Source organism: Myripristis murdjan, chromosome 7 (assembly GCF_902150065.1).
Source record: "Myripristis murdjan chromosome 7, fMyrMur1.1, whole genome shotgun sequence".
In the NCBI taxonomy this organism is placed as follows: domain Eukaryota; kingdom Metazoa; phylum Chordata; class Actinopteri; order Holocentriformes; family Holocentridae; genus Myripristis; species Myripristis murdjan.
The window spans coordinates 16,813,113-16,826,450 of NC_043986.1; the positions used below are offsets into that span (position 1 = coordinate 16,813,113).

At 41.4% G+C, this 13,338-nt stretch overlaps 1 protein-coding gene across 3 annotated transcripts; it reads left to right on the forward strand.

The window, feature by feature from the left end:
- The first annotated feature begins 1,989 nt into the window (after positions 1-1,989).
- On the forward strand, positions 1,990-12,532 carry tp53inp2b (tumor protein p53 inducible nuclear protein 2b). 3 transcript variants are annotated; one of them, XM_030055131.1, is made up of 4 exons: positions 1,990-2,259; positions 6,690-7,088; positions 7,880-8,450; positions 8,559-12,532. In XM_030055131.1, exons 2-4 carry the CDS (start codon positions 6,965-6,967, stop codon positions 8,824-8,826), a joined length of 963 nt encoding a protein of 320 aa, XP_029910991.1. In that variant the 5' UTR covers positions 1,990-2,259; positions 6,690-6,964; the 3' UTR covers positions 8,827-12,532. The 3 variants fall into 3 exon arrangements, with proteins under 3 accessions (XP_029910991.1, XP_029910992.1, XP_029910993.1); XM_030055132.1 differs by having other exon boundaries at positions 8,562-12,532; XM_030055133.1 differs by having other exon boundaries at positions 8,294-8,450.
- Positions 12,533-13,338: the final 806 nt, after the last annotated feature.

The window sequence follows — 13,338 nt, forward strand, 5'->3', positions numbered from 1 at the left end:
ACAAGTTGCTTAGCACCTGGTAACTGTATAGGCCGAAACCTTATCATCGTGCCTTTAGAAAGCTCACATTGCGCTGGTGCATATAGTCATGGGGCAAGACTCTCCTATCATCTCTCCCCATTGTGGGAATAGCATGACAAAGACTGGCAGAAAAAGAAGTTTTACTAATAACTCTGCAAGAGACACTGGCATCTGCAGGCACAACCCTGTTAGGTGTGGTTTATTTGTTTTCAATTTGCATTCACAACATCCAGCCACACCAGAGGCCTGATCCCACACATTCACATACACACACAAACACACATTCTCAACATAGCTATGGTGAGCAAAGTGCCAAGTCCTGAACTCAAGCACTATAAATTTGTGTTCCTGAGACACTGACACTATATATTTCTATAGCATCACACAGCCAGGGTCTGTGTTATAACCCAGTGAAGAGGTGGGGTGGACATTGCAAAATGTCATTTGGCAGTGTGAGGTAAATATACAGAAAAATTGTCTATGAATGGAGGGACTTTTGGACTTTCTAGATAAAAGCTTAAAGAGGAGTTTGGCAGAGAGCAGGGGGGTTGCTAACTGAAGGGATCATTGGTTTGGGCCCAGAAAGGAGGTCAGAGATTTCTGGCATCTGATACCGACTGCTCTACTGACATAAAACTTCACCACCAGCTGCAATACGCCTTATCAGCATAGTGGGGTGTGCGCACACGCACATACATGCACACACACACACACACACACACACACAAAATTGCACTGTATGTAGGTTATGAATGCTCCACTCAATAAGGTGCACTTGAGAAATGTATAGACACTGTAGACTATACAAACAAAACTGTGCACACGTAATGCAGGGTGATGTCTCAGCCAGCAGCATTCACTCTCTCTCACAGACTCACACACTCGCACACACTCATGTTCATAGTTGCCAGCTCGGACACCCTGCAATAAGGCAGGGGGAACACTCAGAGCTTACTTTCATGACAGACTGCAGAGCAAGTACTGACCACCAGGGGTTTTCAAAACCTCTTCACAGCTCATTGGCTACTCAAATGCTGCATTCAAACAGCGGCATGTGTGATTGGCTGATATTTGTTGACAGACACGTGGAGTCCCACCCAGCTATGGGTGATGAAAAGAAGGACATAGAGGGGGAGGGGAGAGGGGACTATTTACAAATGAAATTTAAAGTAACATCACCAACATCACAGGGACTGGGGTGCTATTATGCACCAGCAGGAAGCTCATCTGGTTTATGGAGTGTGACAAACAATCATTTATTTGCATGTTCATGAATGGCATCAGCATAAACAAACTGGCTAGTTTAATGTATGTGACAGGTGTAAATATGCTGAGGGGACTATGAAATTATTTCATATGAGAATTAAAAAGTCATCTTATTACAGCTTTATGTCCCATGCTATCCTCAATTTGCATAACATTCTAGACATTTTTGAAAATATTGCAATCTAATATGAGAATGACAAATGCAACACAAAAAGGTAAAACTTTTGCTGTGTCTGTTGCTTTGACAACAATATAGTGTGATACGTAAGATAACTGCAGCTTGTGCTCTCCTCTCCAGAGTTGAATTTAAGTTTTTTTTTTTAGGAGATTTAGGAGAGAAAGTTACTGTTTACCCACTTTTCTGTCAACAGATCTCCATCTTTCCTTGTTTTAAAGGGCCTTCAGTTGGAGCTGTAATGGCACGGATCTGGGATCAGTTTACCCTCCCCCAGCTACACATTCAACAGCAAGGAAGGGGGGATTTGCAAACTGACTGTGGATCAGACTCTGAGTAAAGTCACCGTTTCCATCTGGGTGCAGGTTGACAGCTCCTCTCCCCAACCCCCACCCTGTTACCAAGAGGCCCGGCTTGCATCTTGTGTAATATTCTGATTGGCTGGCTGTTGAAGTGGGCGGGGAAAGGGGCGTCACAGAGAGTATTGTGATCTCACAATCAGCTGTTTTGTACGTTCTACATTCTGATCCGAGGATCAGCTGGAGGCAGCAATAAACAGAAGGAAAATCTGCAGGGGAAAAAATAGAGCAAGAGGGAAAGCTGCAGATGTTATAATCTGAAACATCAGTGTAAAATTTTTACACGAAGCCCTTCTTCTAAGAAGAAAGCCTTTTATTTTTTTATCATGGTGTTTTAACTACCTCACTTAAAGGCTACCTAAAGCTATGCTTTAAGATTTGTTGTCGTTTCTACTGTGTGTGATCTCGTTTACAACTTGAATTATATTGCAAAGGCAGGTAAGCTATTCTCTGTTTTGCTTGTATTTGGTAGTAGTGTTTCGTGTCAAACTGCATACTCAAGAGGTATCAGACTACAGCTGTCTGCCAGCGGAGAGAATCTGGTGCATTCATCACAGGCCTTTATGCATAAAATTATGCTAATCAGATGTGAGCCACTCTGAAAACATAACAGAACCAATATTATTACGGAATTACAATGCTATTTTCTGTCCATAGCTTATTACATTCCTTAGAGTGTCGATTGCTGTGCATCATAGCTCAGTGTTAATGGGTCTATTCAGTAGATGTCAAGCAGCTCAGAGCAAATTGCTTTATGTCTTTGATGGCCTCGACGTCTATACTCTTAAAAAAACAATGACATCAAGTTAGACACAGAGGACGACGCCAGCCGCTGTTTTGCAAATTGCACCAAAAGCTGATGTTAAAGAGAGTCGACGGCGGATGTTGATGTTTTTCTGTGTGGCGGACATTAATGTTTTGTGCAGTATGTTCACAGTATAGCAGTTAATTTATTCTGTCGTATTCACAGCGGTGTCCATGCATTTATTTATTTTAAGCCATCTAGACGATCTATTTGCTTTCGCTGCACCGCCGCTGAGCTAAACTGTCATTGCTTTGACCCTTTGGCTGTACAGCTTACACGGATAATTCATGTTTAACCTGGATAGCCTACATAAAGACTTCCCTTCTCTGGGTTGTCGGTAACTGAAGGTAGAGGTTGAGAGGGAAATTTTCCCGCACAATCTCGGGTCATCTTTCTGCATTTGAAATGTAAACACTGCTCGCTCAGATGAGGATTTTTTTTTTTCATAACAAATGTCAAGGGGGTTTCAACTCCAGACAAAACCGTTGACACCAGACAGCGCCGATGTGCCATTTTCTTGTGTTTTTACAGTCCTGTTGCATGTAGTTAAGACATAAAATGCTACAGGCTTCCTTTTTACATTCATATATTATTGTATAAGCAGCTATATTTTTTGTGTGCCTTTTTTTCCTCTCCTGTGGTCGCCAGATAGGCTGGCACCTCTCTCCTTAGCGTCAGTGACGTGAGGACGTGACGTCTTGTTTTTATTTCGTGATTCCCCTCCCTTCTCCTGGAGCTCCGCCCACTTTTTTTAAAGGGCCTCTGTCAGGAGAAAGGCTCTGCACTGCAATGAGATTGTAACGGGTGTGTGCTAGTTAGGGTGTTTAATTAGTGCATGTAAAATAGAAGCCATAGTGTGACATTTGAATTAAGGCATATGAAAATATGGGGCAGTCAAATGAGCAGCCGTTTGCATTTTCCTAATTAAAAACACTCTAAGTTTTCAGTATTTTTAAAATCCTATTCTACTTGCTAACTACATTACAAACCCAGTCCTAACAACTCATCAGACACGTGCTCCATATGCATCGATCAGTTCCCTCCAGCATAATTGATTTTACTCCAGTTTTACTTGTGGAGTTGATCAGTGTGGGCAGTGCAGCTGTTATTTGTTGAGTAATGGTTGTAGCCTATACAACAAGTGCCATACATGATATTAAGACATGTTATATACAATCGTAGCCCAATTAGACCTGTCTGTTAAAAATTCCTCCTTTCATCTTAATGCACTGTATTTCTATATAAGCCATATCAGTAATGATTATTCATCCTATTGGCAGTATCAGCAGCTATATTTACACCAGGGAGATAGTGCTGAGTTGGCTTGTTCAGCCAGCAGACTGATGTAATTGTTTTATCAAGGATGCTGAATGCTCCATTGCATTGCCCTTGTATTTATTTGGCTGTTTTGCATGTCGTTCTGTGTGGGTGTGTGCTTTTATACACTAATGACCAGAAAACAAGGAAGCAATGGTGCAATTTATTTTGGTGCTACATGGTTGTTTGCTGCACTTAAGGCAAAGCTGCCCTGTGGACTTCTCACCAAACTTTTTGTTTATCAGGATTATCCGTCATGGTCTTATGACTTTGCCTCTGTGACTTTAGGAATGCATAAAAACAATCTCCGCGCTCAGGATGGGAACGTAGCATCCTGTCAGGTGTTATAAAACATTTTGTGGGAACCTGGTGCAAAAATATAACAACCACAGGCCAGTTTTATTAAAATGCCTGGATAGAAATGTTGCACATGACCCAAGACTCAATCAAAATGAACTCATGTAACCCTGACTATGTAATAAAAAAAAAAAAAACAACAGAAAGCCAGCTATCCAGCAGGCACATGATATGAACTATTTGATTAGATTTCTCTGGAAAAGGTTTCCCCTTTCATTGCTTTCTTAATGCCTTTTCTGCCCATTTTCTGTTTCTATGGTTCTATTTCTCTCTCAATTTTCCTCTCTGTCTCTCTCAAGCACACACACTGTTGCATACTTTTTGATAATGAGGATATTTATTCAAATCATTATTTTAAATGAAGCTCTCAGTGATAATGTGGGACACCATGTCTCATCTCAAACTTGGTTTTCTTTCATTAGTGTGTGTGGGTGTCTTCAGGATGAGACTGTTTCCTTATGGTCCTGGTGTTAGTGTCACCATGGCGATAGTCCAAATAAGGACAGGAAGTGTCACCTTCCAAATAAGCATCCATGCATATCACCTTCCATGTCTCTCTACTCACATACCTTACATAAATTTTGTTTCCCTTTTTATTCTGCCCTCTTCTATTCTTACCTATCATTTATTACCTCTGCCCTGGTTTTGTTTTTGCTCTTCTTAGTTTGTTTTTTGGTCTATCAGCAGGTTGTCTCCAAAGTTTCTGAACAAATTTTGGTCTAAAATTAAGTGATTCAAATGAAGTCTTTGTGTGTGACAGCAAGTTGGAGTTTTGTTCAGCTGTGGTGGAGATTCGCCCTCTGGTTCTTATCACTTCAGTCACTCCTTCTCCTGCCCTCTCTCTGGTGTATTTTAGTCACTGTAATTCATTTGATCTCCGTCAATCTTTTATCTGTATTTTTGCCCATCTGTCTGCCTGTGTTCCTCATGTCCTTTTTTAGAGATGCACCTAATAGGGCAGATCACTAGTGTTGGTCTGGTTAACCTTTCCCAGTGGAAAATAACAGGCTAAGAGGAGCAACATGTTCTTCCAGTATCTACCCTGTCCCACAACATATTACTCATAGTACAAATCAGACATGTGGACAAGTACAAACTGGCACTGTTAAAGAATACAGGCTAAACCTTTGTGACTTGTAACCCCCGGATGTTGAAATGTCAGGGTACCGTTACGTCATCAGTATATTTAGGTCAGGATCTTTTCCCTTTGCCCTGTCTCTGTGTCCTCTTCACTTTGTTTGACTCTGTAAGAGTCTGTGGCTTTGTTTGTCCTACTAACATCTACTCTGGCCTGTCCATCTGTCCAGAGCCTTTGCTTCTAGGTTCTGAAATTTTAGTGGGGGAGGGGCTTTGTTTAATAGCTCCCTATTTGGTGCTAGATAGTAGTCTTTTAAATTTGCATCCTTTCCCTAGATAAATGTTTTCCCATTTATTACCGCATAGCTTAATGTTCCTCCCCCAAAATATTTTAACATAGATTCATGTATAATTTAAACTGGAGGTGTCATTTTTTATTGTGGCAACATCTCACCATTGTCCTGTGAAACCCTGCACTTCCAGTTTGGGTGATTTTTTTGTTTACCCTAAAGGTGAAGGATTACACTGTCCTCTATCACCTACCAAAGCTCCTTGACCACATAGGATTATGAAACCACTTCAGAGCTCACTGGATGAATTTAAAAGTGCATTGTCATCAAAACAGGTGTGCTTTCTTATTTCTAGAGAAGTTTACATTTTGGATATACAAGGTTTTCACCTGATAATGACAATGCACGATTTGAATTCCTTTTGAGAAAAAAAGTGACCTTAAAAGAAGTTTAACTTCACACTTTGTACAGCCTCAGTGGTGATAAATTCAGGTAAATTCAACTGGAAAATGCAAACACAAGTTTTTTATGTTTTAATTTAACTAATATTATCTGCAGGCTGTCTAACAAAGTTGTTGTGGAAATTGATTAAAATGAGTAGAGAGCAGTGGAAAAAGCAGCTTCTGTTTATAATCTATTTGGACATATTTATTGCATATTTGTTGCTCTGAGGTTTGAGGTTCAGCCCACCAAACAGGTGTGTACTGGCTGTAATGTTTCTGAGAATAACTATGACAAAGTTATTACCACACACATCATTGGCTCATTGGACTTATGTTGTGGTGCCTTGACTAACTATTATGAAATTAACCCTAAGTGACTTCTCATTTTTCATTTTAGTGAAATAAGGGACGGGTTTTATGTTGAAACAGTGATGCTGTTTGCCGCTGAACAGCTGCAAAGTTTTCTGTGACAACTGAGGTGAATTATGAAGGGACTTGTTCACTGACGTAAACCACCTTATCATGTCATTTCCACTGACCAGTGTCTCCTCTCTCCTCCACCTCTCTCTCTCTCTCCAGGCCTTTGCTCCAAACCAAGTGAAACCTTACATTTGCACTACAGAAGCCTGTCCACTCCCGTTTGTCAAAAACCGAGATCAAGCAAAGGGCTTCAAGTGAAAAAGAGGCTCCGAAAATCGACAACCATCACACAAAGAATTAATTAAATCAGCAACAAATAACAGCTAAACACGAATAAGACTTTCAAAGGCAGCTACAGCTTCTTTGGTGGACGACAAAGACACACAGCACCGGAGTAATCAACACTTGACCGACTGACGATAATACAAGCAGTCATGTTTCAACGTCTGAGCAGCCTGTTCTTCGGAGAGGTACAGGAGGTGGCTGCTGAGCTGAAGGGACCCAACCCCTGTGTGACAGAGGCTGATGAGGAGGGATGGATGCTGGTCAACCTGCCTGGTGAGTCTCCTTCAGTTCTGCAGGGTGGGAGTGGAGGGGTTGGTATGGCATTTGAAAAATACCATACCAATAAAATGGGGAATAGTCAAACTGTGTACATTCATTGCATGTTTGATGGCTTAGGCAGTTGAGAAGGTAAATGCTTCTGCCCCTTTCTGCATGACTGCAATGCTATGTGGACTAACATTTGATGTCTGGAGGTGAGGGATGGGGTGCGGCGGAAAAGCTTGCAAGTGGGGGCGTGGCACAATTAGACTAGTAACCATATGACAGCCATGATAAGGGTGATGTCTATCAGATGATGGAAACATATGATTCTCTGTGAACATGTGAACATGCAGCTCCTTCCTCTTTTTGTATGATCTCAGTTGTGACAAAGGCAATGATTATAAAAAATTGCTTTGGTGCCTGTGCAAAAGCCAACCAAAAGACACAAGCAACATAAAACACTTTCAGCAGAGTCAAGACAAACATTATGTCACTGACATAACCACAACCATAGAGGGTCAACATAACTAATGATATGATTCTTACTTTTATGTTTTGTGTTTCCTTACCCCCTCTCCTTCCCCTCCTCCAATTTTTATTTAAACACCCTCACATTCCCCACACTGGTATGTGTGCGCGTGCGTATGTGACCCCCTTTAAAATGTCCCCTTAACCCGCATGGCTTTTTGAAAACCTACCACCTTTGTATCATGCATCATTTTTGCAATTTCCCCCTCTCACCTCAAACATCTTCCCTTTTATTGGCCATCCCATCCCTGGTCCCATCACTGCCATGCGCTCAGAGGCAGCTGACTGCATGATGCAGGTTGAGGGTGAAACAGAAGGCCCAGTGATAGCACAATCATTCCCAGACAGTAACAAATCAAATAATCTAGACACACTTACTAGGACTGAGTGCCCAGTCCCCATTCCCCACCCGCCTCAAAAGCGCCGCAGGACACATAAAGGTCGGGCACGAGATGCAGTAGCACCATCAGACCCCCTGTCTTGTCCGAGCACTAGCCCGTCAGACTTGGGTGCCACGACACCCGTGACCCTGCCAAGGCGAGCCAGGCTGTCCACACCCTCCACCCCATCCGTGTCCCCTGGTTCTGGGAGTGAGTGTGGAGGCAGTGGGGGTAGCAGTAGGGCAGGCTCAGAGAGAGGCTGCATGGATGAGAGCTGGTTTGTCACCCCTCCCCCCTGTTTCACTGCAGAGGGAGCCACAGCAGAGGCCAGCCCAATGGAGGACCTGCTTATTGAGCACCCCAGCATGTCTGTCTACGTCTCCCCGAACAACCTGTCCATGGTCTCCAATAGCAACCTGTCTGTGGTGGGAGAGGAAAGCATTGTTAGCCTGGCAAGCAGCGTGAGGTGAGAAGTAGGACACTTTATGCTAGTCACACCTTTCTTTAATGGTTTCCTCACTGTGTACATGGCTGTCAAAATAATCACACATTCTTCTTTTCTCTCCCACGGCAGCAGGGCTGCTGAACCAGCCGCGGCTCCTGCATCTCACAGCACTCTGTCCACCAGGGTGAGCCGTGGAGCAGCCGCCCAGGCAGGAGCTCTGGCCAAGGTCACCCAAGTGGCCAGGGTCCAGCGCGCTAAAGCTCGCATTGAGAGGCGCCATCTGGGACGCAACCGCATTCAACGCCAAAACCGCGCCAGGGAACAGGTTCCTCGTCATGCAGCCCACGCCAGAAACACCTTCCTACACCAGCCCAGCAAGCGCAACTTCTGCCACTAAACCTTCCAGCTGTTAGGGGGCATCGTTTACTTTGAGGGCATTAAAAGTGCATAGTCTAATCCAAGACACACACGTTCTAACATATTCACCTAATGAAAATTTACTTTCATTTATGCACGTTATATAATGTTACATATACTCAGATACCAGTAGCCTACACTTTTATAGGTTTAGACACAAACTGATTTGGCCCTTATTGCCCCATTCTGCCTTTATGAACCAATCCCTCTAAGCAGACCAGGCAACTTACTACTTAACTGTCCGTAGCAGTATCCAAAAAACTGGGGGGAAAAGTTTCTTAAATATTTATACAACTTATACCTATTGACAATAATTTCTGAAAAACAAGAAAAAAGATTAGCTCTATCCATGTTTCTCTCCTGTTTCACTGTCCCTAAAGGCATGTCTTTTACTTCTTCTTTCTCATGTAATCCCTGAAATACTTTGCTAGGTTTAGAGATAGTGACTCAAAACAATAAAGTGCACTTTCTCTGTTTGGAGGAACAGACTTATCGAGTGGAAATAATGCAGGAGAAAGACAGTTTACGCCTTAGAATTTCAACAGAGACAAAATCTCATCATGCCCTTGAATTTTTAGATTACAGCAACTGTATTTAATTTTTTTCTTTTTGTTCAGAAAAGGTGGAAGGATATACCGTGTGCAAGGACTGAGAAGAGAAAATCACTAGATATTTGTTCCTCTCAGGTTTGGATTGCCTCTCGATTGTTTTAGCCTAGGTCAATGTGCAAGGCGAGGAGAAATACGGGGCGGTCCATTTCATAGGAAACAAAAACTGTGGATTTCTTTCTTCTCACTAATGTGAAGGATAAAAGCAAGTAGTGGATGGTGAGAGGATGAACAAAACAAACTAAAGAGTAAAAGATAAGCTATAATGAATTAGATTTAGGCGGCACTGATAGGGAGGTGACAAAAAGAGAAGGGTCAGAGTAAAGTGTAACGTAGCCCACTGAGCAGCCTGCGAGATAGTTTTCTCAATTCAGTTATTTAGTATTTGTCATGACGCCAGTATGAAAGTATTTTGAAATGCTTACACCAAATGCTTTGCATATCTAAACTGTGATTCTATAGATTGTAGATAATAAATAAGGTAGATCATTTTAGCAAAGAGGGATAATATCAACTAAAATATGCATTACTGGCAAAATAAGTACTGATACTAACTATTAACACATTGAGTGAAATAATCTATGGCTTGCCTTCAGGTTACAGGGTGTGGCAGGATACAGTAGGAGCAGAACGGTATTGGTGGTAACTCTTTATTTTGTTTTGCTGCATTGTTGTTCATTTTTTTCTTGGAATGCTGTCTTTCTCTGCCTGATACCCACACTAAAAGAAAGCCTGTTCCTCACAGACAAGCAGAAGAAAGTACACTGGCTTTGAAATCCAACAAGCTAAAAAAAAAAAAAAAATCAGTCTCTGTGAAACATAACACAGCATGATGCTCATTGAGTCTATCATGACTAAAGAGGAATGTGCCCAGCACGCATCAGCCATATTCACAATGTGTGCTGTGAGTTAGCATCGACCATGTGAACACCAAGAAAAAAAAATTAAAAACACCTTAAAAAAAACAAAAAAAAAACAGCGAAGATCTTTATACATCAATTCTTTTTGTTGAAAAGTCACACATATTCATAGAAACATGCACACAAAAAGAAAAGTATTGTCTTGGTCAAGGACATGCAATCCTTTGCTTTGCCCATTTTGCTCTCATCTACTCCATCCATTTCTCTTTCTCTCTCCCTCTCTCTTTCTCTCTCCTTCTGTCTCATTAGCACATCCAGCCCTAACAGTGTCCACTTTAAGATCTAGCTTACGGATATGTATTCAACAGTAATAGTAAACGATGGTGCTGAAGTGTATATGAATATATACTAATGTTTGTAAATTATTTGAAACATGGATGTAAGTTTGCACTGTCATACATTTTGTGAGTCAAAGTTTAGCTGCGTGCTGTGTGCTCGTTTTTTTTTTTTTTTTTTCCTTTTGTGATTTTTTTTTGGAATCAACCTGTCTGTGTGTGAGAAGGTGTAATGACACGTTAAATGCTAAAAATCCTTAAAAAAAAAAAAACATGACTAATGATCATTTATTTCTCTTGTAAATATTACAGTACAGTTTATAACGCTCTGTTAGCTGTCAATGTCTCTCAGGACTGGAGTCCACCTAGTGGTTTCCAATGGGACTGATGAGAATCCTCACTCTGCCTCACCGCTGTGCTGAATAACAAACCGAGAGGTCATTTCAGTGGCCAAAAGTGGTGTCTTTGCCCCAGACTCAGTCCATGTATTGTGATGCAGCCTGCAAGCGGCACCGGATTCAGAATTCATGTGCCATAGGCAAACACTGCCCTCCAGAGGGTACAGTGGGGCACAGCACTTGCTGTTTAAATGCTGGTGAGAATACATTAAACTGATAAGAGTTTTAATACTATTTGCTCTTGTCTGTTAAAAAGACAAATTTAGAGTTTGAGGATTCTTTCAGCTTGTTTTGGAAATATCATGTCTTGTGTAGTTCAGATAGATTGTTATGCTAAATTCTTTTCCCCATACCACATTTTTTCAGTAATGCCAATTATCCTATTCATGGCTATATTTTATTCAGAATATCTATTAATTTATGATAAACTTTTGAACATTATAGTTATTTTTTCCTTTTTTTTTTTTTTTCTTTTTTTCTGTTTTAAAGATACCTATGTAACCTTTTTGAATCCCCTTAACAATGCAGTGAATGGATCTTAGGTGATAAGTCTAGCACACATGCACACACATAAACACACACACTCACAGTAATCTCCATTTAGGTTTCATTAATCCCTAGGGGGTTACTATTCTAACTGAATGTGCCTCAGAACACTCTCGCAACACTTTGTATGCATGTTATTTAAAAAATATATATACTGCATAAAGTAAGAAAAGAGGGCAACAATGAGAGATTACAGTTTTGTGTGTGTATGTGTGTGTGTGTGTGTGTGTACAATGGTGTGTCCATGGATAAAGTGTGGGATTGATCACCACAGGTGGCTCCACCGCTGCAAGCCTGTCCTGTTTTGCAAATTTTTCTTTCCTCTCTTTCGCCCCTCTCATCAGTGTCATGTAAAAGGAATTGTATTTAATATGCAGTGTGTGAAAAGTGTGGCAGGCGTCCCATAATGCAGAGAGGGAGTGGCCCCCAGGTGTGTCAAGCAAATGTGACGTGAGAGATGTGGTCAGGGAAAGGATGAGGCAAGAAACAGATAGATTATATTTAAAAAGAAGAAGAAGAAACGCATTGTATCAACAACAAAAAAAAATTATAATAGAGTATGTTCGTATTTCCCCATATAGTTATTAGATCATTGTCCACCTAGTCAGATGTTTAAACTGAAAGGGGTTGAATGTCTGGGGAGTTTCATATATTTATGTTGTGCCCTGAAATGATGGCAGCTTTGGGGTTTGCCCATGTTACATCTCAATGAATACACCCCTTCCCCATGAAAAATGAAATATATAGATATATAAAATTTGGTGTATCTGATATCTATGGTGATTGTGCCTTTCACTATTTCTGCATGGTTTTTGTGATGTACTGAATTTTCCATCCCCAAAATGGACAGTCGTCCATTGACAGGCAAGACCTATGCAAAACCAGCGGATGGGTTTTCCAGCATCCATTCAGAGAACACAGGTACCCGCCAAAAAAGGAGAAAAAAAAAACAACAACAACAATAATAAATACTCAGGTTAACACCTGAATCTTGTGTCATCATTTATGTGTGGGAGAGTGGAGCAGAGGGAGGGAATGGGATTAGAACAATAATGGGGTGGTCAGTAACAAAAAAAAAAAAAAAAAAAAAAAAACATACAGTATTTTGCAATAAAATACTATACAGGGTGTACAGCTGAAAATGCTTTACAGGATACGCAACAGAAGCTAGAAAAACAATATATGCATGAGAGTACAACAGGCAAATTTTAAAAACAGGATGGGGTGGGAGGGTCAGTAGGATGTATAATAAAGGAGGTCTGCCTCGATGGACAAGGATTTGAATGTGGAGGGGTGTTCCAGCTTGAATACAGGTAACAAGAGGAGGGACAGGTGGGGGTAAGGGTGGTCATTATGTGTCTTGAGCCTTTGGGCTGACTGGGAAGCATGGAGTGGACTGCAGCCTATGCATTGTGTGTAATTTGGTGACAGTATCGCTGCATCTCACCTGTTGTGAACTCCTCTGGTCATCCTCTGAGCCTGACCTCTGACCTCTGTGTGTGCACAGATCAAGCCCTTTGAGCAGGAATACAGACACCACATCAACATGTTTGCATCACCGCAAATGTACATTATTGATCACTAATGGAGCAGACAGCAGCACAAGTGTGATGGATTTGCAGGTGGGCCAAAGAATTTGTAAGAGGAGCAGGTGTAGCTGCTCTGCTGACCTACTAAAACCTGTTTATCCACTTCCCTGCTCAGGAGACACGTCAGTGTTTAGATGCAATACGTGTAGCGAATTT

What these genes read in the sequence shown, in the direction of transcription:
- tp53inp2b (XM_030055131.1), top strand. Translation starts at nt 6,965, where the DNA reads ATGTTTCAACGTCTGAGCAGCCTGTTCTTCGGAGAGGTACAGGAGGTG. An exon ending in GATGCTGGTCAACCTGCCTG is followed by an intron (nt 7,089 to 7,879) that starts GTGAGTCTCCTT and finishes CCATGCGCTCAG; the next exon opens with AGGCAGCTGACTGCATGATG. An exon ending in AGCCTGGCAAGCAGCGTGAG is followed by an intron (nt 8,451 to 8,558) that starts GTGAGAAGTAGG and finishes CTCCCACGGCAG; the next exon opens with CAGGGCTGCTGAACCAGCCG.